Source organism: Platalea leucorodia, assembly GCF_965183815.1.
Source record: "Platalea leucorodia genome assembly, chromosome: 4".
NCBI lineage: Eukaryota > Metazoa > Chordata > Aves > Pelecaniformes > Threskiornithidae > Platalea > Platalea leucorodia.
The window spans coordinates 10,227,264-10,254,598 of NC_138826.1; the positions used below are offsets into that span (position 1 = coordinate 10,227,264).

The 27,335-nt window shown below is 50.7% G+C and overlaps 1 protein-coding gene across 12 annotated transcripts in view; it reads right to left on the minus strand.

Moving 5' to 3' along the window:
* The window catches only part of ADRB1 (adrenoceptor beta 1), a 29,536-nt gene extending 5,101 nt beyond the window's left edge, over positions 1–24,435 (minus strand). For 3 of the 12 annotated variants that reach the window (XR_014228106.1, XM_082311197.1, XM_082311196.1), the window contains exon 1: positions 23,101–24,435. Coding sequence is in view for 10 of the 12 variants with exons in the window: in XM_082311197.1 (XP_082167323.1) it covers positions 23,101–24,375 (1,275 nt within the window). In the remaining 2 variants the exon portion in view is untranslated. The other 9 variants (XM_082311193.1, XM_082311192.1, XR_014228107.1 and 6 more) reach the window with 9 other exon arrangements.
* Between the last annotated feature and the right edge of the window lie 2,900 nt (positions 24,436–27,335).

Consider the following 27,335-nt stretch of genomic DNA (forward strand, 5'->3'; position numbering starts at 1 on the left):
CACTGCATCTTACTCAAACAAAAAGCTGGATAAGGACGTGATTAGCATTTTTTAAAAAAGAAGGCATACACGTCACCAAGGGCTTTGAGATCTGTGACTGAGAGAGGTCCTACTTGTAAGATAAGTACTGGTGGTTGCACTGCAGGTGGGAGACAGATGCAGGTTATGTTCTCTACACTTCTGCTCCATGCCTTTTATAGGCTATGAAAATTTTGTGGTGCCAGCACTACTTATAGAATCATAGAATTGTTTAGGTTGGAAAAGACCCTTAAGATCATCAAGTTCAACCATTAACATAGCACTGCCAAGTCCACCAGTAAACCATGTCCCTAAGCACCATGTCTACTGAGCTTTTAAATACCTCTAGGGATGGGGACTCAACCACTTCCCTGGGCAGCCTGTGCCAGTGCTTGACTACCCTTTCAGTGAAGAAATTTTTCCTAATATCCAACCTAAACCTGCCCTGGCGCAACTTGAGGCTGTTTCCTCTTGTATACTAGCAACACAGTCAGGTTACAGAACTAGACATGAGAAAATGCAAATGTAGATCCACACAAAAATATAAACATCCCGGCTTAGACTCAACACTAGATTTTGCTGACAAGCAGTGAACAAAAATGTCTTGATCAGGGAGTAAAAGGCATTTTATTCACCCAATACCCTTTATTAACGGGATGTGCTTCTGAGGTATCTAATGATGAGCAGCATTTATTATTTATGCTTCACAGCTTCATCTGTATTTTAGAATTTAATATAAGCAACACGATGCAACCCCTGATGAGCGGGAGGGGGGGAAATGAATGCACAATACAAGATGTTCCCATCAAAATCTCAGTTCCTCTTAATGCAAAGAGGACCTACAGGACACCGTGTTGCTGGGGCTCAAATACAAACATCCTATTCAGCCCCTCAAACTGGGAAGGAGAGATCGCCTGGTGTTTTTAAAGACAGCCCTCAGTTACCATGTCCTCAGAAACGCCTGGATGACCGCCGGCTTCACCCTTGGACCGAGGAAGTGGGATGCAGCTGCAGGCTCATTTGAGGCTGTTTGTGGTGGACCCCAGGCTGGACCCACAGCGCTGCGCTTGCCCCACGCACGGGCACCGACTCAACAGAGAGGCTGTCGGCAAAGACCTTTCAGTGTGAGCCTCTAGGCAGGCTTGAACCCACAGACAAGTCACTTCACACCCTGCCCTGCCCTCCTCATCCCCCCGCTAAAATGCTTCTTTGCCTGCAGCTTTGGGACCTACAGGTCTGCGGGTGAGAAGGGAGAAGTAGCACCCAGACTCATCAGACTACAGAAAGTACCTAAGAACAAAAGATTAATTTTAATGTCCCAGCTTCGAGCAAGCTTGGCCGTTAGCTTCAGGAAGTCTTCATCGTTTATGCAGAAGAGGAAGCAGATGGAAATCGCAGAATTAATTTGATCTGAAGAGACTGTGTTCTGGAAAAACACACGTGTCAGGCCCCATTACTCAAGATTGCAGGCGCAGGGACAGGATAAGCCACGCGTGGCGTGCAAGCGTGAGCATGCTGGATGCCGATCATCGGCATCAGCTGAACCGCATGTTTCCTCAAGCAAAAGGCCCAGATCCGCTTTGCACGGGTTGCGGTGTGCCCCAGCTGGGTGGGCTGGTGGCGGGCAGGGAGCCGTCCCTTCCCCACAGTGGTACCCGGAGAGGATGGGTAAGATCAGAAATAACCAGTGGGAAAGGGAAAAGAGGGGGGTTTGGAAGGGCAGCTCTGGGCCTCTCCAGGGAAGGAGATCCCACATGGGATCCAAGTCCCACGGGAGAAGCAAGTCCCCTCTTTCCAATGCCCCGCAGACCATACCTGTGAGCTTGGCAGCTCATGCTGCATTTAGTGTCACAGGTAGCAACACAAGGCTCGCTTCTCACTTCTTTCCATTGCACAGTGAGAACAAAACCACGAGGTGACAGCTACGGTGACAGCTATAACTATAACACAGAGCCGGGGCTTTGCAGCACTGTGGGTTTTGTGCAGAGTTTGGTGGAGGTCGCAGCAGGCCGTGCTGCGTTCCCCTCGCTTTGCAATTGCTCTTAAAAACATCGAGTTCAAGAGTCATTTATTTTGAGCTCCATTCCCCATGCCACAGACACTGACCCTGGTGGCTTTTTAAAGGGGATGTATCCAGTCCCTTTGGCTAAATTTGTTTATGGGTCCTTGCAGCCAGAAAGTCCACCTCGTCTTATAGCTCATGTTCAGGATGTTTGCAAAGGCAAACGCAGTGCAGCAGAGACACCGGAGAGAGCTGCAACCTACCTACCATGGCAAATAGGCTCCTCATTCGAGGCTGCCACCAAGTTGGCAGCTAAAACTACTCTTGATATGCACGCACTCCTCCTGCAATGCTATCGATGGCTTGGTAGAGAAAGAGTTCATTTGAACTTTCCCATCTCTGCAAAAGTAAGACACTATGTTTTGTCGTGTGACAGGCAGATGCAGAACCTCTCCATGATGCCTTGGTGTCATCTCCGCACACTCCGCCCCAGCTGTGCTGCAGTGCAAACCTGGGACAGGGTTTGACTTTTGTTCTCAATGCAGAGGAACCCAGGAGCAGCAGCTTTTGGGAAATCAGAGCCAAGAGACTGGTCTAAAGGGGGCTGAGGACTTGTCCCACCATGGTTTCAATGATACCGAGAAGACAGGCCAGCAACCAAGTACCAGACTAGGTCAGGGAAGGACGTTTGATTTCCCCTTGCAAAATGGGAAAACATTGCAAACCACAAAGCCTTGCAGACTGCGGCAGGGTCGAATGCAGAAACACTCCTCCCAGTCCTTGGCCTGGCACCATGGTGTGCCCGAGCAGTGCCGTGTTTCTACATGGACTCTCAGCTCAGCTCCAAGGCCAAGTACTCTGTTGCACATGTAATGGAGCCACAAACTTCAGAACAAAGCTAAACACAATGCACATGTTTACCACCCTTGTGCTCTGAGTGAGTATGAATAAGTTATGCATTAATTCACATGATTGTGCTGATAGGCTTGTAACACGGTTTGGGTTGTAGCCTGCTGGGCAGTTGTAACTCAGTCTGTCTTTTTAGCTCTCTCTTTCCTTGTGTGAGGAATTGCCTTAGCCCATAGCTGCCAGCCCGCCAGTGAGAAGGGGTCTTGCTGCGAGTCTGAGATATGTTAGAGAAAGGTAACGGAAAGAAAATTTCTCAGTTTATCCACAGGGCTGGTTTCGCCTGGCGAACTCACGTTATTTGAAGTGCCACCTCTGCGCTGGTGTGGCAGAGGAGGGAGAAACAGTGCTTTTCGCTGTCAGGTGGAAGGGTATCCCGACCAGGGCTGAGGCCGCCCTTTCTGCTCTCACCCCAGGCTGTGGTCCCACGAGTGGTCAGAGTATCGCACCCAGCTAATGCACAACGGGGCGATGGGGGCTCAGAGAAGTGCCTTCTCCCATTTGGCACAGTTCAGAGCACGGTGCAGGCTGCGAAGGGAGTTAGCGAGCACAGGCAGCCTCTCAAGCTGCTCCAACCTGAGCACCTGCCTCTCTCTCAAAGCAGAAGCATTTTGTAAAATGCAGCCTCTACTTGAAGTGACCCCACAGGCACTTTCAGAGAGTCGTCATCATAGTCTGGAAGTAGTTGAACAGTTACTGGAACAAGTGCATGATAAAAGCCTTTCCACCTCCAACCCCCCACCGCCCCCAGCACCACTTTTGGATCTCATGATTTCTTCCTTGTTTAAAATGATTCATCAGTAGACTCTCAGATAGTCTCCGTCTGGTTAAAAATAGTTGCTTGCCTCATATGGTTTTAGCATGGTACTGTCAACTGTAAAATGTTCCACCTTCCAAAAAAGTAGAGTGAAAAATGAAAGTGAGCTTTCACACATCATTACTCTCCACAGTTAGACCTCCAGAGCTCATTCCAAACCCATCAAAGGAGGAGAGGCGAGCTGGGAGGGCGGGCAAGCAAGATGCTTGTGTTACTGCCTGGTGCCCTGCGGGTCCCTGTGAAGCTTTGCCCCCTACACAAAAGCAGTCAGGCTGATGGTTCACTCATTTCCCAAAACAAAACACTAACTTATTTTCAAGAAACATTTATTTGTTGGACTTCTGGAATGTAAGAAGAGCTTAGTCATCACAGCTGGATGTCTCCTGATGTCAGTTAGGGGAACACGCTCCAGCAGGGAACCAGTATAGCCCAGTTAGTTAGCTGAGCCACATTCCACAGCACTGGGGCAGGAGAGCATGAGAGCCTGAGAGCCCGTCAGCCATCTCACAGCTCTTGCGGTCTGTAGGCATGCGGATCAGGGATGGGCTTGCACAGTGTGACCGGTTGGCCTGAGCTGCATGTGTTTTGGGGAAAAAAAGGATAATTTGATTACAATAGTGGACAAATGGTGCAGATGGGTTATTTCACTTGGCTCTGTATTGCTTGAAGCTTGAATGTGTTTGCATTCAGACCCAGCTGCTGTAGGGAGTGCGGTGGGACCCCTCTGCCACAGAGTTGTCACGGGATGGTGGTAGTGAGGCACAGCAGAGTGGTATATGGCAAGTGCTTCAGGTCCAGCCTACCAGGAGACAAACGGTGCTTCTGCAGTGCCTGCAGCCAGCTCCTGATGCTCCTGCCTGAGGAGAGGAGCACGGTACAGAGGGAAAGACTGAGCTACAGTTTGCCCCGTGGCCCCAGGTCAGAGGAAAGAGCCACTTGCAGTGAGCAGCTGAAGCATTCATCATGGCTTCTCCCATTTGTTGAGCAGCAAACAGCCTTGGTAGTGTTCACCTGCTCCTAGTGCTGAAGAGCTTCGGAGAAGCCAGAGGAGATGCAGAAGTATCCATCGCTTTTCACTGCACACTTCACAGCATCAGAAGCTAGCTTTAGAGGCTGTATGACAAATTGCTGGTTAATACCCACATTAATTCATTTTTTCCCTAAAAATTGCAATTGCTGTGCATGCCAAGCCATACTCTGCTCTTTTCCTCAAGGTGATATGCTAAATCCTGCTCCCCGGTCCATGGCAATCAGCTATTGCTGGAATACGATCAAGCTGCAGATGGCAGCTGTGCGAACCGCAGGGCGTCTGCATTGCTGGGCACCACAGTCAACTCCTGGCCAGCATCAGTGGGTCAGGATTGGACCACAGAGTCAGACCTCCCACGAAGACCTAACGGAGCCAAGTACTGCAGCTTGCCCATGGGGTGCTCTCAGCACCCACCTCTGCCCCCAGGCATCGCTCCCTGGCACTGCTGCTGTATTTATGGGGTCCTGAAGCCTACCTGTCACACCACCGTGTCACCTCATATTGACAGCTCCATCGTAAGCGTTTGCACTGGGTCATTCTTGACAAGACATGGGATGAGCCTAGAAATTAATTACTGCTACAGAGAAACAAGTGTTCTGAAGGAGTGCAGAAAGAGTCCAAGTTTTCTAGCTTCGGATGCCTACTTGTGTGCCGGAGCCCAGGACATAGCTGTGTTTATGGGAAGGGATGTTTTCACAGGCCAACAATTTTAATGCGCAGCAGGCCTCATGCAATTTATCTTTCCATTTACAATATTATGTATTTTATATGATAAAGTTTGAAGTGCGGCTTTTGTGCATGAATGATACAGTTTCCATAATATTTTTTCATATGCAGAGACATTTTTGTTTTGATCTTATGCAGCATTACTCAACTCCTATTTGAAGCCACTGGAGTCCTTCCAGTGACCTTCCCAGAGCCTGGCTAACTGGGCAGCCGAGGCCTGATGCATTGGAGGTGCAAGTTAGCAAGACCTGCCGAGGCTCAGGGCAGCTCAGAGGAGCAGGTCAATCAAAAAAAGCCTAGATCAGGAAATTAGGCTGACGGCGTTCAGCGCGCTCGGTGCAAAAACAAAGTCTCTGCCCTAGAAATGCATGTGCTGCAGCACCAGGAGCCCCCCCAGACATGTTGGCAGCAGTGGGCGTTCAGCCCTGCAAGATCCCCAAAGTTTGCCCATCCAAAGCAGGTACCAAGTCCTTTAATTTCAATGCTGCAGGAGCCAGGGTGAGTTACAGGCTGAGCTCCTTGAGTGGGACAAACATGGCCCTGGGCTGTCTGCATTACACAGGCCAAGTCCTGCACCCTCACAAAAGCAGCAGCCCTGTGGACCCACCGTGCCCGCTCGGGAGTGCTGCCCGCACGATGATGCACGATTGCATGGCAGAGCTGGGTTCACGCCCTAGCACCACTTCCCATGAAGACCCCTAAGCATGCAAGGGTGCTTCCCATGAAGACCCCCATGGCCCCCCGCACAAGGGTGGGATCCCACGCAAACTCAGGCAGATGCCCATCCAGTATGCATGAATTTTTTTTCCCCCTTCTTAAGGACTGCTGGAAGAGTCATTTCTTTTTTTGGTAGGAGCAAGTTTCGATGGGGAAATATCAGGTTCCCCAATTCAGCGAAACTCTGGCAATTTGCGTCAGCTCAGAAAGGTGCCCCAGTTCTGCAGGGCCAGCAAGGAAGAGAGCATACCCAGACTCTGTAAAACACACGTCAGACCCCAAACGAGCGACAAACAGGTCAGGTCCACAAAGCTACTCACTGAGCATCCTCACCGTTTACACGGCTTACTCACATCTCAATAGCCCTGTTAGGGATGAAGAGCTAGCGAGAGGTGTTTGTGCCGTGATGCTCAGCGCACAGCATTTCTGCGGTTGCCCAGAAAGCCATCGGTGCTGTCAGTAAATGGCATTGTGGAGAGGTTCGGAGCAGGGAGGCAATGAGAAAGGTCCAGCAGGTGGTAGCCTCTGCCTGGCTCTGCTGCCAGCTCTGGCAGGGACCCGGGACTGTTCCGCAGGGCTGCAGCCCGTGTCCACATGAGCGGCTCCTCCACCACCGGGCCTGCTGAGGAAATGGCACATGATTTGGAAATTAAGCAAAATATGTTGTGTTTATGAAACAACCCCTAAGAGTTTTAAAAAGGGACTAGCAGTGTTTGCACACAAGCTGGACAGACTGTAACGTGGTGCATGCTCTGTTGTGTCAACTCCCGCACCTGCATAAGATATTTTAAAAAATCCCTGTGAAATGAGGGAGCCAAACAACCAAGTCTCATCAGCCCTGTCTTGGTGCTCTCACTAGAGCCACACTGAACATTTTTGCTAACAGAGCTGCAGGGTGCTATGGAAAATCTTCTCCCCAAAGAGCCTCTGTTCGTGTCTGAAGTTAAGGCTGGTGAAAAGCAGAGAGTGGAGCTGCGAGGGGGCTGGTGTCGGGGCAGCCTGGGTGCAGAGCCCTTCTCCCGGGGCTGATGGAGCGCTCCCCGGGAAGAGGGGAGACCTTGGAGGGAGTCCAAGCCTTGCAGTGCCGCAGCCCGCTGCCTGCGCAGCGCAGGGAGGGGAGAGCAGCAGCCTCGATCCTCTCTCAGGCAAGGCGGAGACTTGGCCAAAGAAGAATGAAGTTGCATGAAGCATTTTCTTGTGCTTTCCCAAACTACCAGAACTACCAAATGTGCTTTGCACTGTGTGCTTTGGTTTTCTATGCTAGAAAGTCTCTGGGCCCCTTCTTAGCAACACGGGTTCTCCTTTCTCTCATATCACTTGCAGAAGGTCCTGCCCGGACTGTGTTTACTTGTAGGATGACACCAGGATTCAGTCCATAAAAGGTTATTGACCTGGGAAGAGAGGGTTTCTAGAATTTAAGGGCTGGGCAACTTCTTGGAAACTGCCTTATCAGCATGGCTACAAGCTGGAGCTTTAACAACCCTTCCTGAGCTGCACGTCTCTAGTTCCTATTCCCGCAGTTTGGTATTCGTCTCTGTACACGTTGCAATTTGTTATTTAAAACAGCTTTGGGCCAAGATTGCCACAAAGCCATGAAGCCAAGCTCGATTGCTTTGCTGTTACTGAAATTAGGTGTCAGCTAAGTCCCGAAGCAAACCAGTAAAGGGGAGCAGGCGTCTGTGCATAGGCACTGTGTAAAGGCTGGTGCCACAAACCTTACACGTCCTCCTTCGCTGGTGGAGAAGGGAATTGCCAGGGGTGGGGTGGGGGGGTCAGGGGTTGTTATCAGAAGAAGCAAAAGGTGGTGAAACAGGAACAGAGAGGCATGGACTTTGCATAGCAAGGAGTGCCACCAGGGCACACGATGGTCTCTAAGAGCAGTGGAGGAGGACTGAGAGGGAATGGATGTGTGCAGCACTCTGGGGATTTAAAACAAAACCTGACGATACATTAAAGTCTGCTGGAAGCTCGAGCCTGCACTTACGCAGGGACAGACTTGCTCTGAAGTTTCACAGGGAGGGGCTGGTTCACCATAAACCCTGGGGGGGGTTTGCAGTGCCTCAAGCCTTCCCCACCAGCGTGGACCTGGCAGCCCGGCTGGAGCTGCTGCCCCTTGTCCTTGCTCCGCCAGTGCCTTGGCCCAGCCCAGGTTTCGGGGCGATGGCACTGGCTGCTGCATGGCTGGGCGGCCTCCATCCCCCTCAAAACCAGGGGGCTGGGGGAGGCATCTTTCCAGGAGAGCTGTAGAGAGCATGGGCTTTGCATCTGGGATCCAGTCCTCATCCCTGAGGGGCACGGCGCAGACCTGAGGGAGGACTGCAGGCAGGAGCCAGCCAGTGAAGCCCCTTGGTGCCGACAGCTCAGCCGCTCACCCGCTGCCCTGGCCGGGGCAGGCTGCTCAGCAAAGCCGGCGTCTGCCTAGGAAACAAATGTCCACAGAGCCACGGACTCACAGCACCAGTAACTTCACCTCCTGAATCGCTGCTATGATAATCCTGTTTGCTCAGTCCTAGTGACCGAAGCGAACCGTAACCAAGAAAAACAGCAGGATTATCCTCCAGCACCTGTTCCCACTGAACGGATTATCATAGCTGGCCACGCCGGATGACGTCCTCTAGGTATCGCCATGAAAGCAGCCTGAGCGACATGGCAACTCACCAGAAGACCTCCCTCCCCTTCTGGATGCCCCTTTCCCAGGTGGTTTCAGCACAGCAGCTGGCCAGTCCACATGGATACAAGCATGAGTGTTTGTACATCTCCAGCACGCAGACTTGCTCTCCAAATAGCATCATCTCTTGTTTGACTGTCTAGTGGGGAGGTGGCGTGAGAAGTACGGGCTGCAAGCTGCGGGGCTCAGAAGACAGACAGCAGCTTTAAAGCACTTTAAAACAAGTTGTTTTTCCTGCTCATTGTTCCTTGTACTTTTGCTGCTAAGCACAGGGTCTGCCCCCCTCACCTCAAAACACGTAAGGGCTCTGTTGTGCTGCATTTGCATCCACAATACAATGGTAGCTGATGTAAGAGCTGTTTTACTGCAGAATGAAAATGTTTGATTGCAGAAAAAGAGATCTTCCTCAGACCTGTTTACATGGGAAAGCAGGAAAACCAGAGAAGGTCCAGAGAAATTTTGGAGGGACTCAGCTCAGCAATGGATGGGTGGCTCAGGCAACAGGAATGCAACCCTCCTGTAGATGCAGGACTTCTGTTTAACCTCACCTTCTGGACATGAAATCAGTCCCACTGTGCCCTCTCGGCTTTCTTTTGGGATTGCCTTGAATATCAAGGTTAGCTCAATTGCCATGAAATTGCCACCAGGCTTTGCAGCAGCGCCCCGAGGGCTGGCTCTGCCATCAGTCTTGAAGCCTGAGAAAGAGCCTTTGGAAGAGAGGAGGGATGCTCTGGAGGGGAGGAGGTGGCCTCCATCTTCACACCAGTAAGCATGATTTAAGTGAGGGAGTTTGAATGTAAAAGAAATCCCGTGTGCCACTGAAGCCCTGGGAACAGGTCCCTCTGGTCCTGGGCCATTGCACAGACGTTGAAATCCCTGAAGCAATGCTAAGGTACTGCTGTCATCATGCTGCAGCGGCATCACACGGGCCTGGGAGCTCGGGCTGTGACCAGGCACATCTGCTCCCATTGTGCCAGCACCAGATCAAGTGTCCTGAGCCCCTTCAAGGCAGGGTATCTTCCAGTGGGGGTAACTTTTAGTGCCCCATGGAGCTGCAAGGAAGGCATTAAGTGCCTGAATGGTGCAGAGGGTTACTGTGACTGCCCCAAGGCCTCCAAGACACGAGCTAACTCCTGTCTCCTTCATTCTTCTCAAGAGCATCCTCCCATCCCTTAAGCAGAGGCCTCGGTGAATGAATTACTGCAGTCACAGATATTTTTTCTATAATGGAATGTAACATTAAACTAAACACTGGAACATGGAGACAAACAAAGCAAAAAAATCAGGGGAATAATCCTTAGCTTGTAATGAATTTTGCAAAATATTGTTGAAATTAGGTTTTATTGGAACAAAAATGTATTTATCATATCTGTCAACAGTGAAAAATTATGTTTAAATTAAAACTTTATTTTAAATCCTGATGATGACCTAGAAGTGGCATAATATTTATAAATAGCTTATCATACACCACAGTATAAAAAATAAATTTATCCTCTTGCTATTGGGTCACATTCATTGTTATCTATGAGATGGGAATTAGTTTTACCCTTCCAACTATCAAAACAGAGAAAAATATTAAAACCATGGGGAGGAGAGCAGCAACAGCCCACAGGTCAGATTCTCCTGCGAAGAGGACCATAGAAAAATGGTGCCCATCGGAAAAGGCCACCCCAATGCTGAAGCTTGTCTCGATCCGGGCCGAAATCGCGCAGTACCAAGCAGGAAAGACCTCTGATCCTTGCTGTTGTGCCCAGGATTTCAACCTCTGATGTGCTTAAAAGCTGTTCTCAAGCCCTGAGCCAGCCAGGCCCCCATTTTAACTCAGTTATGCTGTGGATGGGTGGCTCTTTCCAAAGTCTTCACCCTGTTGTTTTTGGCCACGGCTTTGACAGGACGGCAGGACTGCAGACGACTTCTTGTGCCAGCTCAGCTTCAAAGCAAGACATGTCCTGTGACCCCCGATACCAAGTACAACGCGCTGCAAAGGCTCTTCTGACAAGGCTGAATAACGCGTTGTATAAATCAGGCATAAGACTAACTATGCAGCTGTTTTACCCAGCCAGGAACCTCCGCAGGGCCAAGGATGCTGATGCCCCTCCTGCACGCCTGCCACGCTCCCGGTGCATCCCTCATTTACCAGAGAGGGGATCAGAAACATTCTCCTTGGATATTTCAGTCTTTGAACCTCAGCTAGAGGAGACTGTGTTCCTTTATCCGGGCTTCATTAATATCCCATAAACAAAGACAAATGTTCTCTTTTCTTGGGACCAAGCAGAGTCAGTGTGCTCTGCTCTGGTCGTGGCTGTGGTCATAGCCCAGATGGCTACGTACGTGGGGGATGGAGATAGTGGACTGTGACAGAGCAGCACAAACGCAGCCCATCGGGATGCTGGCTGGCTGTAGACCATGCAGCAGCCCAGGCCTGCCGCTCCTGCATGCAATGCAGAGACTGTCACTGAAGTGGCAGGGAGCGAAGGAGGCGACCGTGGATAATGCCGCGGAGCCGCCCGGAGAGGGGAGATGGGAAGCTGGTGGGCAGAGCCGAGCCCCGGGAGCTGGGAGGCTCTGAGCAGCAGCGGCCGGGAGCCAAGCGGTGACACGGGGAGATAAGGCTCTTGATGGATGGACCTCAGAAGGTCTGAAGGTTTTTGTTCTATTTGGATAAGCAGTCAAATATTCACACAGATAAGCTTCAGAAATGCATCTGATCTGAAGCCCTTTGTATCTTAAAAGGCAAGGCTGGAAATAGAATAAGAGAATTCCTCTGGGGCTTCGGTGCCTCCTGGGCTTTCCTTCACCAGCACCAGGCTGTCTCGACCTACCCACGCAAGCAAACCAACAGTCAGGACAGCTCTAAGAGCCAGACCCTCCCTGAACCTCAGGCATTCAACTGTGCCCAGGTAGCAACCTTACAGCCTGGGGGATGGGGGAGATGGTCCTTTGCTTGGTCACTCTCTGCTCTTTGTGATCTTGGTCCATGCAGCTGCTATGGGTGGTTTAAAACATTTTTAAGGAAATGCCCTCACTAACATTTGAATATATCTTTACATATCCACTGGCACAGAGTTTATGTAATGTTGCCTGACGCCTCTTCACCAGCAGAGTTATACCCACATGGAGCATCTCACTGCATGCAAAGAAAGATCTGCAATATCCTGCTGATGAACAGTTGCTGGTGGCAAGAGCAGACAGCAGCACAGATGATCTTGGCAGACTCCTGCCCTCCTTGTGCACCACTCTCAGACCCAGATGAGGGCTGCAGGCAGCACTGAAGAGGGCCAGCAATTATCCTGCAACTTTAAATTGCAGTGCTTGAGTGGAGTGCTTTTGGAGAGTGCATCATTTCCTTGGAAATAAATTATAACGTTGTACTTTACTCCAGTGAGTTTCCTTGTACCCTAAGTTGTTTAAACAGTTTCTCATCATGCATTTCCCATTTGGACAAGAGACCAGAGAGCCCGAGCCACCAAGGCTGGTAGGGAAACGGAAATCCTGCTCCAACCATCCAAGCGGGCAGAGGGCAGCTCCCCGGCTCTGGGCAGGCGCTGGCAGACCTAGTGAAGGTTTGGGGCAGAAAGGGGCAGGCAGGACGAGCAGCAGTTTCTGGCTCTGCATAAAGTCTTCAGGTGACCTGAAGACCTTTCAGGCTCACCTCTGAACAAATACAACTCCCGGTCAGTTATGCAGGGTTTCTGTCCGAGCATCCCCCCACTTTGGGCTGCCATAGGGAGGACCCAGGTCCAAAGCCCGAGGGCAGAGCAGCAGAGGGCTTTCAGCAAGCCAAGGGAGTCCACCCCATCTAGGGTCAACTCATCGCTTCCTCCTCACCCGTGTCCCTCCCTAGGCTTCATGACTTTCTATTTATATCTTTGCCCTAATGAGTCCCCCCCGTCCTCCCCCGAGCTTTAACCTCTTCCTTGCCAAGCGGTGTTTGGAGTTTACATGAAAAAGTTGTTTATGTTAAATAGCTTTGTAATAGTTTCCTCCTACACCACCTCCCTTCCTTCCCCAATAAAAAGCCCTACGGCGCGCTCGGCAAAGCCTGTAAACAAAGGAGGGTTTTGGAGACCCAACCAGTTTTTGGCGAACCCAGTGGGGAAATAATGTCTCTCTTGAAGGACGTTAACGCCTGAGCTCATAATAGTAGGAAACTAGTGTCCACCCTAAGTAAGGAATTGCCTACTTGCAGCTACCTAGCATAAAATACAGATGTCCACGCAGCAGGCCACAAGTCATCGTTGGACGTAGGGGGTTAACATTGCATGTTTTCCTCACCAGTGGGGATGGCGTTGATGGTAGCAAACCGATGAGTTTGCTAGGCTCCAAATATTTGAAGTTGTGACAAGTGAGCAACAAAAAGAGAGCGCAAAAAGGCAGCAGTGTTTTGAACTCACCTAGACTGATGAACAGAAGCAGAAGGCAATGAAAATCCATTACCCTGACTGTTCCCTGCAGAGGAAAAACAGGCACACAAAATCCAATTCATTATTCTCTTTCTTATTTAATGCTAAATAAGTCATTGAACTTTACTGCTTGATCTATCCATTTTCTTTAGTAGTAGGGCTGCAGGAAATCTTTCTCTTCTCAAAGGGGGTTTCAAGTTTCTCGCTGATATCATATAAAAAATACTTGGAATGTATGAGTAAAAAATAACTGCAGTTCAAAGGGAGCTTGAGCCATGCAGATAATGATAATTTTTCTCTTCCGAAGCACAGAAGCAGAGAGTGGAGGTCCCTCCCTGGGAGCTCGGAGCACCATTGTTCTTCTTCCAGGCCGTTATCTGGAGACAGGCCCTGCGATAGACTCCGCGGAGGCCACCGAACGGATTATCTGCTCGGAGTGCTAATGGTATGCATTTGACAACATCAACTGTTTAATTTATGAGGTGCCTTGTAACGCAAAGGAAAAGAAATCCATACCATGCAAAAGCCCAAGTACATACGGTGCAATTAAAAAGCACCTGATCAAAGCCCAGCCTGCTCTACAACACAACTTTCTTAATTATGGCTATGTAGAAATGTTTCACCTTCCTAAAAGGCACCTTAGCAGATTTTGTACAGCGATGGCAGCATTATATAATGAGAAATATATTAATGGAAGCCATCCAGCACTGAAATTATTCCAGCCTTTTTATCACCACATTCCTTGCTCCCACATGAGCGAAGTGCATAGGAATAAAAGCAGTTAAACATCACCCACCAGAAGATACGCACGATGGGGATTACTCACAAGTCACTAACAGCTCAATGGTGCCCATCAGCATTGGGATCCACACAAAGACATTGTGCAAACAGAGCTGCTCTTCCTGGGGAATTATTTTTCCGCTGCCCGTGCCTCATTGCCATGTCACCCTCTTGCAGCTGGGGACAACTTAGTGCTGTCAGCCGGTACCTGGGTTGCTCTTTCAGCTCCCCTGGTCCAGATCTTTGCCAAAAGTTGAGGAGTCTGTCCCATGCTCTTCACTGTGGTATAGTTACACAGTGGATAATCAGATTTAAGTCATGTTTTTCCTCTATTGCACAAATATTTCTACAAAAACTAAGGTTTTTTTTCACTTTTCACATGCAATGAGAAGTTTAATAGCTTAGTCATTAAGCTTCTGAATATAATATTCAGAGTGGTCCCTGAAGTGAGGGAAAGTTTAGGTGGCGAGTGCTGCTTTTCCAGCGCAGGTCAGGCAAAATGACAGGCCAGAGGGTGCTGGTCTGGGCCTCAGCTTCTGCAGCATCACCGCCGGACATGAGGTTTGTGATCACAGTGATGGACTCAAGTCAGGGCTGCTACCAAAGCATGATCCCAGCCCCGTCGCTGTGCACGTTCCCATGCCTCTCATGCCATTACCCATGTTTGTGCAACCCGCGTAGATCAGCTGAAACAAACCTTTTCTCAAAGGGCTGGTTTTCAGCCTGAGGAGCCCATTGCACACACCGTTGTGCAGGCAGCAGAGCCAGTCTGGGCAGCGGGACATGCAACGGCGGGGAGAGTGCAAGGACCAGCTCTGGCTTAGATGGGCTGATGCTGAGAACTGCAGACATGCGCTCACCCTGTGGCCAGCTAGCTAGGACCCACCTGGCAGTGAAACAGGAACAAAACCTCTCCCATGGATGCGCTCGAGGTGGTTTAGAGCAGTGTTACAATAGCTGTTGTTACTGGCAATTACTGCAGCAGCAGCTGCCTTGCACCAAATATTACATAAAAGCTCCAAAAAGCCCGAGTATTTGATGTGAGCTGATTCATGAGCAGATTGGGTGCTCCTGTGTCAGATCCGGGATTTTGGGTGCAGCCTGGGCACACTGATGTTGTGGCTGTCCTAGTCTGGTGATGGGAACCCACCAGGGTACCAGTGATGCTTTGGTCAGGAGGAGGGGTGTGAGCAAGAGGTCCTTCCATCGCCCCTCCTGCCTCCCCCGTGCCTCCGCCGTACCGCAGCGAGGGCAGCTGCCTGCCAGGGAATGCATCCCACAGCATGCTTCGTGTCGTAAGCAAGCTAATTGAGATTTTATTTGACAGCTCCCAAGCGAGTATTTAGGGGAAGAACAGACAAACAAAACATCCCTCGCGGAAGGCGGGCTCCGCGAGCGGGCGAGCTGTTAAACAATGGCAGCGTTGTGGGACGTCTCCCAGTTTACCTGCCCCAGTCCAAGAGGAAGCGTTCCTCCCTCCGCAGCACAATGGTGGGTCGGCAAGCCTCGGGGGGGGACACAGGCTGGCACACACCTTTGTGTCGCAGGACACCCCTGGGGTCCCCTCTGATGCTTGGGCAGGTGAGAGGGGGGCACGCTCTACACCCAAATGGGAGCAGAGGGAGGGTGGCTGTGGGCACCGTGAGCTGTCCCGGGGGCTGTCCGGGGCAGATAGCACTTCACAACCACTGTGGCTTGCACAGGGTGCCAGCAGCATCTGTAACTCTTGCTGGACCAGTCAACGAGGGGGTCTTCATCTGTATATGGAAACTTTAACCCCGAATGCTGTTCTCCCTCCCCCTCTAGGAAATCCTGCCAGGGGCTTGTCTCAATTCCTTCTTCTTAACAAGCACTCTTCAAATTTTGGCCACAAACCACTGTTTAAATTTTACCACCTGGCAAATCTTCTGCCATGAGCTGTTGTGCTGTCCCTGAAATTTTTCCTTACGGTGGCAGGGGATTCTGCAGTCCCACTTTGCGGAAGGGCAGCTGACAGCCTCTGAGGGGGCTGCAGCGCTCGCCTGGCCCTGCTAAATGACTTGTTGGCAGCTGAAATATTTATACACCCATCAGCTGCCGAGATTTTGAGCTCTTTGGTGGCTCCAATTGCCTCTTTGGTGTATAGGCTTAAATCTGCCTTTCAAAGCATTGTGCCAATGAGCTTAAGACCAATTATCAAGATAATTTTGGTAGGAAGAAGTCTCAATATCATGGCTTTGAGAGAGACACTGGGACAGACATGCAAAGGTACATCACTGCCTAGAGACACACAACAGTGGGTAATGGCTGGAGCACCAAACTAGTAGAAAATCCTCATTTAATCTCATTAAGGACAACAGGATTTGGTGCATTACACAGGATCAGAAAGGAAAGGCACACCATTACATCTGAGATGTGCTGCTAACCATGGCAGTGGCAAAACTCTGGGTAAGCTTCAGTTTTCTCCTCCAGGTTGTGGACCTGGAGGTCAGGACTCATTTCCTATTTGTTTGGTGCTTTTGCACCTTGGTGCTGCTGGTATTAATAACTTTGAGCATCAACCCTGGAAGGAACGGGTACGACCAAACCCAGGCACTGCCCAGCATCTGGTATCGTTCATGTCTGGATGCAGACTGCTGCCCGGGCACAGCTGAAAAACTCGTGCTGCTGGGTGCTAAGGCCAAGCAAGCAAACACCACCATGAAAAACCCCGGAGCCGAGCGGGCGGGAAGACAAAATGGCAGTTTGCGAAGCGAACGTGCGTACCAAGCTGCCAGTTTTTGTGAACCAGGAAGCCGATTGCCAGTTTACACAACAAACCCAAACACTCTTCCATTTCCAGCTCGGCAGGCCCGATTCTGTTGCTGATGTTTGCAGGACGGAGCGATGACTCAGTGGAGCGGCACAGCCGGCAGCTTGCACCGGCACGCCTGGCACAGCCGAGGCAGCGCGGGCGCACCCTGCAGCACCCGCGCATCCCCCCCGCAGCAGTGCCACCCCTGGGGAGCCACGGGGCACCTCCTCATGGGGCACCTCCTCGTGGGGCACCAAGCGAGAGGACGACGGCTCCGGGCTGGGGGAAGGCTCCAGGTCCCGCAAAACTGGGCGTAAGCTGGAGGCCCTCGGAGGGGAAGGGGAGATGCCAGGAGGGCGGCGCATTTCCCGGGAGCCATGGATGGCCAGGGAGCTGTGCAGCTTTACGTCGGCTGAGAAGCTGCTCAGGTGTGCTTTAGCCTGCTGCTGTTATCCCAAAAGAGTAAGAAAAACTTTAAGGGATGTTTGGGGCATGTTTCAGCTGCCAGTCCCTTGCTGGCACAGTCCTGTATGGAAAGTGTCTTACCTCTCAGACTTCTTAACCTGCGTTTCTATAGTGCATCTGCCTGGTGCATCCCTATCCAAAACGGTTAGACTTTCCCAGTAAAAGGCAACACCTGTAGGATGGCAAAAGATGCCCCAGTTTTTGCCGTTTGCAATGACAACCCTGGGTTTGCTTGCCAGCATCACCTTTTTTATCCTTTTCCCATCTCGGTCACTTTTTCGAGCGCAGTTTGACAGCCTGAAGTTACTGAATTGCACAAATAAATCACCTGCTGTTACCACGGCTGCTCCTTGCGGATGGGCAGGCATACAAACATCTCAAATAAAAAGCGTATCGATTTCTTCTGCGAGACGATTATCACAAATATTGTTGATCTTACGTTATATGCGATTGTTTACATAAAGAGAAAGACTCCTTACTTCCTCCTGGGGCATTTGGGAATTTGGCAGGCTCTGAAAGCGAGTCAGTGGTGCATAGGGTAATGCTCCTCGGGGGGAGTGTGCTTAGTGCTATTGCAGGAGATCATATTAGTGCTTTTGACACGATCAAACAGAAAGTTCCAGCTGAACAATGAGATTTTAGGATGAAAAGTGAAATGTTAAGAAGGTGTGTACGTCTCCGTGAATTTGCTTCGTTTCGCTCGTTGATCTGGCGGTAACAGAACTATTTTTAGGTATAATCCTTCAAAGAGAACATGACTTCTCCTTTCTGATTAGTACAAAGCTGGCTGCTAGTCAAAGGATAATTATTTCCCAACACATCACCTAACACACACCAGCAAACAAAACACTCATTATTTGAGCTATCCGACGTTAACTGTTGTTCAGCAGTTAACATTTTCTTGACAGCTTAGAATAGGACTAATTGCTCCAGCTTCATTAGCAGAGGTCATTTACTGCTGGTAACAATACTTTTCTAGAGATACTCTCTCGTATAAGATTAGATTATCAGGTCAAATTCTGCTCCCAGTGGCAATGATGCCTGACCGCATTTGGCCTCAAGAAAGTCTGCTCTTTCAATTCATAGCTGCACAATTTCCAGCCTGTAGCTGATATATTACATAAAGGAAGTAAGTGCACTCCACCGGACGGGAAATTACAATAAATTAGGAAAGTGTGCAGCACAAGGAAGGTTTGCAAAATAGCCACTTAGAAGTTATTAATAAAACATCGACTGCAGATAGGGTTTAGGGGAAAAAAAAAAAAAAGCTGATAAAGAAGTTGAAAACTTGGAAACACGTGCATACCCAAAAGGGAAAGCAGCGTTTGCAGAAGAAATGGCGCGCGCTGTATCACAAACACGCGGCTGATGCTGTCAAACGCTGTGTGTGCCATGGGCATAGTTCAGATCACAATTTTAAGCCACATTTTTGGCACATAGTTTCATCCGTTCATCAGTTACTGCTTGGAGCTACCGTCAGTGGATGCCGAGGGTCACGGTCTCAAAGTGCAGTGAATTTTCAGGAGAGTTTTTGTGCAGCTCTCACCGGTGGGGAGGTACTTCTGCAGCCACTTCGACAGCCTGCCGTATGTCTGAAACATCCTCAACTTCCCTGAACTCACGGAAAACTGAAGCCAGGCTTTCCACCCGATATATTCCCATCTAAACACGTGGAGAGATGCAGCCTGCTTTTCAGAAGTGCTGAGCAAACACCACTTAGAGCGCGGCTGGCACCTTTGAGAGTCAGGCGTCTTGCACGTGGAAGTCTCAGGCACCTTTGCCAAATAATTTTCTCCGAGTGTATTTCTGTTTTACCTGTGTCTCCCTTTCCCACAGGCCTGCGGCTCTTTTATGTTACTTTCCTGCCCACGTACGTGTGCAGCTGCATGCCTACCACCTATACTTTCTGACTTGCAGTTCCAGTTGCTAATCCATGTCTGGTTTTTGTCAGAAAAAAATATTCATCGTGAGTGACTCATTGCCTCCGGAGTATTTCAGCTGCCCCGTAACACTTTTCAGAGTATCCTTCTTCTCCATGGAGAACAGCCTGTTCTGAGCGTGATCCACGGCAGACCGCTCGCCAGCAGCCTCCCCTTCCTCGCACACGTGCGTGCCATATGTCCCGCTCTGTCCGCACCGTTACTGTGCCATCGTCTTTTTTACACTGTGCAAGACGGACCAGCATCCGCCATCCACGCTGCCAGGTGGATTATCTTAGCTGTCTACGAAGGGACTCAATGTGCCAGCCTCCAGACTCTTCCAGCAGGTCCTTGACTGGCCAAAAGTCAATGGCAGACAAATCCTGACCGCTTTGCTCACACAGCTGGCCCTGCTGAGGCCAGCGGGCAGAACTCATCCTACCTTCCACCTTCTTCATGCCATTACACTTGTCCAGGGGAAGCAGGACCCAGCACAGCTATTCGGCAGGGCAAGCTGAGCAAGTTCTGGCAATAAATTTCCCACCTAAGGACCTTGTTGAGCCAAAGCTTTCATCACTTTTTAAAGTCTAAGGAAACAAGTGTTCGGATGGTTAAAATTAAGTACGTGAACTGATTTATGAGACAAGGACCGAAGTCCATCAGACTGTTCCACCTGCACAATGGCCACGCAGTAGGCAGGCACTGCTCTTCCCCAGGATCCAGCACCCTGCTGAGGACAAGGGCTCAACAGCCACTTCAGCTCCCAGCCGGGCGCTGGGGCCGGATCCTGCCCTGCCCTACCTAGCAGGCAGGGACCCGGTCCTGCCCTCGCTCGCTGCCATCCCCAGCGCGCAGGAGGAGGAGGAGGGCAGCGCTGCCTCCCCATCCCGTCCCGACCCCGACATGCGCAGCCAACACCTCGCCGCAGTCACCGGTGTCAGACGTCGCTGTCCCGTGCACCCCTTTGGTCCTGTTGCCTTTGCTGGAATCACAGACAAAACCAGATCAAAAAAAAAAAAAAAATCATTCAGTGGCAGAGCGTATTTCATTTAGCACCTGACCTGACATCAGCCCGGCATTTTAAGGAGCCCATTTCACTATTATCAAGGGAGACAGCATTAACTGCAGCTCACACTGAACCCCAGTAACATCGATGGAAAAGTACTATTTGCTTCCCTGGTCCCTTTATTTTGTCCTTGCATAAAAAGCATAACTTTTTTTTTTCCTGAAAATACATCATTAGAAGTTGTAAAGGACAAATGCCTTAATTTTTAAAACAAAAAAATGAACAAACGGTTTCCAAAACAAACTGTTGGCCACCACCCTAAAGAACTTGCTTTGGGAAGTGCTCTTCCTGGGAGCTTATTTCTAATTTGACTATACTTCTGAGTTTAATAAAGCTAAAAATGGCTTCACTTTTATTCTGCGCTGCCTTTTCATTGCTCTATCTGCCATGTATTCATTGCAGTAACAAAAAACTTTATGAAACCACAAGGATACAGCGTACCTTCATAAAGCAATAAAGGATGACAATCTTGTGGACCAAGGGTCCAAATCTGCAGCCCTTCTTTTCACAGAACCTCCTTACTTGCATCAGTCCTCAATATAACATGCAGTTATCATAATCTGGCCCCCAAGGAATACGTGACTATCGGCAGCAGAGTGCTGCAAAGCAAGCCACGCTGCACAAGACCATTAGCTTTATGGTCTACAGAGCAGGTAGTTTTATTTCACCCAGCGACAACAGAATAGGTTTCCCCTGATTTCAGCGGTGTTTAAGTCTGTCCCAGAGTCCGATCCTGCTCCAGTAACGTCCCAGCCATTCCCTCAGAGGTTAACTCCTTTTCTACAGTAAGAGGGAACCAAAGCCTGGACTCCTCCGACCGGCTCCCCAGCTGCCATCTCCCCTTACAGGGCACGAGCCTCCCCCGGCTGCTTTTCGGGCAGGGGTCTCCCCCGACCTCCGCGCTCAGCGCCTGGACCTGGTCCCGCTGAGCGCACACCACCCACCTCGCTCGGGCAGGATCAGGCCCACCGTCGGCACGAGGTGGACTTACTTGTGGGGCTGCGTGTACCGCATAAGGAGATTTCTTTCTACTCGAGACCATTTTTAGCTTTCAAATTAAGCATCCTCTGTAATCTTAAATATTCTGGTCTCCTGACTCCCAGATGCGTACTCCTAACAAACAAACAAAAAGGAATATCTTCCAGAAAGGAATAGTTACAGAAAATGAGTGTATTCATTATCAGACTGGAAACACCTTGTCTTTAGCCATTAATTTTAAGGGAAGTCAGCGGATCTTGGTGCAACAGGAACACAACCTTATTGGGTTTCAAACACATTTTTTACAATACTGTGTCAGGAAAAGCCATTAGATAGAGTTGTATTGGTAATCTGAGCCATCTTTAGAGAAAAACAAATGCTGTTCTTCCCATTATAGGTAGGTATTGTTTCAAAACCTATAGAGACACGCTTGCTTGTGCTGCAATGGTATTTATTGCACATAGACCAATTACTTACACAGTAGTAAATTGCACCAGAGTATAAATATGTTATAAAACACACACAGAGAGGAAAATGGAAAAGACACACAAGTGCTAAAATAACAGCAGATTCACGTGGGCACTTGGAAATAAAAATAATAAAGTCTCTTAAGATATTTTAATTTATAATATGGATATATTTACAGTACCTTCATAAAATAATATAAAAAAAAGTCACTCTCTCAGTAAAACTATAACAGATCAGACAAAACCAGAAATCAAGTTCAGGGTCAGTGTTATTCAAACCCCCGTTTCATTTTTAATTTGCATGTGTGTACGTGTGTGCAAGTAACATCTTCAAATAACTTTACAACTCCTAACACTGTGCAAAAAACGGCTTTGTTGGCATTTTTTAAAAAATGTGCAGTAAATTTTTGTTGTTGCCAGGATTTTTTTCACCCCCGTTCATCTGTAATTACAATGAACAAACTGCAGAAGGCTCCTCGCTCCCCCTCCCCCCCCCCCCGCTTTTCATAAAATACTATTAGTGGTATGTAAATACGCTGTTTAATATAAACACGGTCCACTTATTCCCCTGTACAATATGCACAGTTTGAGGTAGAAGTTTCTCAGCCCGACTGCTATTGTCTGGCCGAAGGAGATAAGCACAACAACTCACTGCTTGCTGATGCAGAGGGAAAAAGCACAAGAGTGTGGGTTGGGTTTTTTTTTTCCCCTTTCAAAATATACCTGTGCTCCTCATTACTCATTTTTTTTCTCCATCACTACTCTGCGGAAGAGGGGAGAACAGCTACTCCGAGCTTAAAGCTCATCTTGCCCGGGGGTCCGTGCTCTCTGCCTGGAGCACCTGTAGCCCGGACCCCGCGCCTCCCCAAAAACTGGCCGGTGCTGCGCGTCAGGGAACGAACCCCGGGGTGTCCGACAGCCCTGGGCGAGGCGGGGGACGGCGGGGACCCCGGCCGCAGCCAAACTCGGCGGCCAAACGCCAGCACCTCCACGCTCAGGTTCAACCACCAGCACGGTCTTGGGACAACTCACCCGAGCAAAGGGCGCTGCCGCAGCCCCTTCCGAAAGCGCTTCTCCTAAATGCAAGCTGGCTATCTTTGGGACGGGCTGTTAATTTTCTTTGTTCTCCGGTCAGTGGGTTTCCTGCTTGTTGTAATTTCGGATGAGGTATGTCGTACACGAGCTCACCTGCTTTGATTCCTAAGTAAACACCCGCTCTCTCCCCGCTAAGTCAGGGATCAGGTTTGCTTGGCATTAGCCTTACCATCAGGCAGCTGCCGGGGATTTCTCTGCTCCTCTGTCTCCCTGCCTGCCTTTCCCCCTGCCCCGGGTCCGACATGGCCCCTCAACCCCCCCCCCCTATACCTTGGACTCCGAATCGGACGTTTTGCTATTTCTCTCCTCCAGGCTGGACTCGCTGCCGCCCTGCGTGCCCCCGTTGCAGTCGGACCAGGTCCCTCCCAGGCTGAGCTCGGGGGAGCCCACGGTGCTGATGAAGCCCCCGGGCAGCTGGGCCATCTCCCCGCCGCCGGCGTGCAGCCGCCGGCCGGCTTTCCGGGGACAGCAGAGCAGCCTCTTGAAGGCCTTACGAAAGTCGGGGCTGCGGCAGTAGATGATGGGGTTGAAAGCGGAGTTGGCGTAGCCCAGCCAGTTGAAGAAAACGAAGAGCCAGTCCGGCACCAGGTCCCTGTTGAAGACGTTGACGATGTTCACCAGGAAGAAAGGGAGCCAGCAGAGAGTGAACACCCCCATGATGATGCCCAAAGTCTTGAGGGCTTTCTGCTCCTTCATGGCCATGATGCGGGAGGTCTTCCGCTTGCTGGCTCGGCCGTTGCCGAGGATGGGCTGGTGGTGGGGGTGAGGGGGCGGCTGCGGCTGCTCGTGGCTGCCGTAGAACCGGCCCTCGCACCTATCAATCTTCCTGATCTGCTCCTTGGCCTCTCTGTACACCCGGAGGTACACAAAGATCATGATGAGGAGGGGGATGTAGAAAGAAATGATGGACGAGGCGATGGCGTAAGCCCTGTTGGTGACAAAGTCGCAGCAGCCAGGGTCCTGGTAGCACTCCAGCGCCTGGGGGTCCTCATCCCGCCACCAGTGCATCATGATGGGCAAGAAGGAGACCAGGGCGGAGATGGCCCAGACGGTGCAGATGATGCCCTTGGCCCGACCCTTGGTCATGAGGCTCTGGTAGCGGAAAGGCGAGGTGATGGCCAGGTAGCGGTCGATGGCGATGACGCACAAGGTCTCGATGCTGGCCGTCACGCAGAGCACGTCCAGGGAGGTCCAGCACTCGCAGAGGAAGGATCCCCAGAGCCAGGTGCCCCGCACCACCAGCGTGGCCCCGAAGGGCACCACCAGCAGCCCCATCACCAGGTCCGCGCAGGCCAGCGAGGTGATGAAGAGGTTGGTGAGGGTCTGCAGCCGCTGCGTCCGCCCGATGGCCGCGATCACCAGCACGTTCCCGGCCACGATCAGCAGCACCACCAGGGCCATCAGCAGGCTCATGCCCACAGCCCACTGCTGCGACAGCACCTCGGCGGGCAGCTGCCTGCTCCCGGGCGGCCCCGCCGTCACCCCGCCGCCGGCGACGGAGCGGTTTTGGGGGCCGCAGTCGGGCGGCAGCCACCCCTCGCCCATGGCTGCGCGGGGCTCTCCGGCCGCCGCGCCGCGGGCAGGAAGGCGGCCCCGCCACCGCCGCTGCCGCCGCCGCCGCCGCCGCCCCGGGGCTGCCGCATGGCTCCGCGCCGCGCCGCCGCCCCGCCCCGCCCCTCCGCCCGCCGCCAATCGGCGACGCGGGGGCGGAGTCGCCCCGCCCCGCCCTGCCCGTACCCTGCCTGTACTCCTGCCTCGGGCTGCGCCCTGCCTGCCCCGCAGCCGCCGCGCACAGACACCCCCCCCCCCCCCCCCCCCCGCGGGCCGCCCGCCCTGCCGGCGGCGGGGGTCTGTGCGGGACAGGCGGGGGATTTGGGCAGGGTGGGTTCCTGCCCGCAGGATGCGCCACGGCGTTGCAGCTGGGTCCCCCCCCTCCGCCGGTGGGCTCCAGATCCCTGGGAAGATGTCGGGGGGCGCATCTCATGCCAGCGGTATCCTGCACGCCTCCATCGCCCGGCACACCCCTGCGAGCTGCTGGAGCAGCTGCTCCCCCTCGTTACTCCTGGAAAGGGTAAAATACCAAATACCAGCACTGTCGGCATCATTCTCCATTGAAAAGCAACGGACACCCTCCCACGGCGTGTCCCCAAGCCCCGCACTTGCAGCCCCCCATCACCAGCGCCTCTTGCCCCAGCCCCAGAGACCCCCTGGCCGGGGGGACCCCACGTAAAACCTTTTGGCTCAAGGGATGGTGCTACCAGCTCCGTGCAGGGGCTGCAGCCGCGGCTTCTCCCATGAATCTCCCCACTGCAAACCCTCTTTGCTCCGGCTTCCCCGGCCCTGCCAGACCAAGCCACTGCAGGGCTGGGAGGTGGAAGTCCCAGCTCCCATTTCTGGCTTTCCTCTCTTGCATCAGACAGGTCTCTCTGGACTTTTTAAAATGCAGTCAGTAGCTTTTACCCAGTCTGGTCAAAACACACTAAATCTAGGGTCTGCTCTAAGTATTAGTACTGTTATTTGGTAATGAGCAATAAAGTACATGAAGCATCCCGGGGCTGTAATGCCCAGATAACAGACTCCGAGCAAATCCCTGCCCGGCTCCGATCCACTTCCATGAAACCTGCTGCTAGGGACTAGTTGGGCTGGATTTTCATTTACTTGCTCAGCTCTCTATTCAGCTCTGACACTGGAAAATTACTCTTGGGTGCATTTAACTGTTTTACTCCTCTTTTAAACCTCTTAAAATAATGTGGAACAGCTGTTGGGTAAATGAGAGCGAGGTCCCCTCTCTCATTTTTTTAATCATCAGCATGTCTTACAGCAGCATCAAACGTTCCCCACAGCAGTCTGGGAGCAACTGGAAGGCATAGTTATTTTTTTTTCCCTTATATATATATTTATTCTGTTAAGACTGCTCCACTGTTCCAGCTGGACCATAAAAATCCCTTTCAGGCTTAGACTTGATTTACAAGGTCACAACCTAGGAGTGATTTATTTATTTATTTACACGCTATTTATTTAACCCTGACTAAAGGCCACGCACCAGCGCGGACCTGCTGCTTGGCAAACCATTCCCTCGCGTTCCCATGGACCTTGCTTTGCTGCTCATCATCTGCTGGACCAAAGTGCTGTCCTCTTTGGTGGGAAGGGTGGGAGGCATGGCATCTTCAAGAACAGAGGGAGACTTACACTGAATGAAAAGCAGAAGGATTGTGGCTGGGAATATTTGTCCAGGACTGGTATCTGTAATTCTGATTTTAATAATCTGAAACCTTGTTAGGACAGTGGAGCTTTGAGATAGAAACATTTTTTTTTATTTTCTACATCTAGCTGGAACACTTAAAGTAAGTACGAGCCCTGCGGTGCATCACCACACCAAAGCCTTCACAGCTGAGATGCTCGGATGGATTTTGTGGATGTGCATAGTCCATTTTAGCGCAAAATCAGTTGGATTAAAATCTGATAAAATCTTAAATACTTTTCTCAAGATGACACTGACATTGGGAAGCAGTGTTGGGGCTGCCATGTAGCTGTTTCCCTTGCTATTCCTGGAGCATCATCCATCTATCATCTGTTCAGATCCATTATTGCTATAGTATCCTTATACAGTTAATAAATACCGTAACCTAATCAAATGCCGGCACTTTGCCTATCAAGTTATCCTATCAGACCTCCAGCTGGAGATCCTTATCCCACTTAAAGGCTGAAGAAGTAAAGGAAATTACCAGCAAGCATGCAATAAACCAGAAGACGCGTAACTGTGCATTGCTTCCCAGTATCTTTGTTGGTTCAACAAGTGTCAATCTGGAATGCCAGATCAGAGCTGGAGCCAGAACGTCTTTGGAAAACAATGCATCTCCAAAGGAAAAAATAAGCAAATTTTATGATTTCTGTACAGAACATCCCTCTGGCCCTTGCAGCACAGAGCAGCCAAATGATCACTGTAGGCTTAACCCCTTTCAGAGCGTAACCTTTTGCAAATCTCCTTTAACTCAAAATTTCCTTGGTTTTTTGAATTTCAGACAGCTCCTTAACATGATTTTAATATAGCTCTTTGTTTGCATGTTATTTAAGGATGTCAGGTCAAGAGAAGAGCTTCCAGAACTGAAATGGTTTGTTTCTACTTGCTCTCCTGATCACAGTTTTTAATAAGCAACTAATTTATTTTTTTCCTTTGGAAGTCATTAAAAAAAAAGGCCCAAACTCTCAGTAGTTATATTGCATAGAGGATAATGGATAGATCCTATGAACATCCAAATGTATTGCATTTGAGGAACCTGTTGGCATGAGCTGTGAAGCTTCAACATTTCAGGAACTAAAGTGGGTTATCTAGGTATATTTTTAAACCCAGTCCTTAGAGATGCTTTGCACAGCTTCCTGCTTTTCCTCTTGCTTCTCTCCATGCAAAACAGATTGCAAGATGAGGGTCCTGTTTCATGGGCATGCATCTACATACACAGCGCTGCCCTGGGTAACGTCAGCAGCACCAGCAGTGGGGCAGGAGA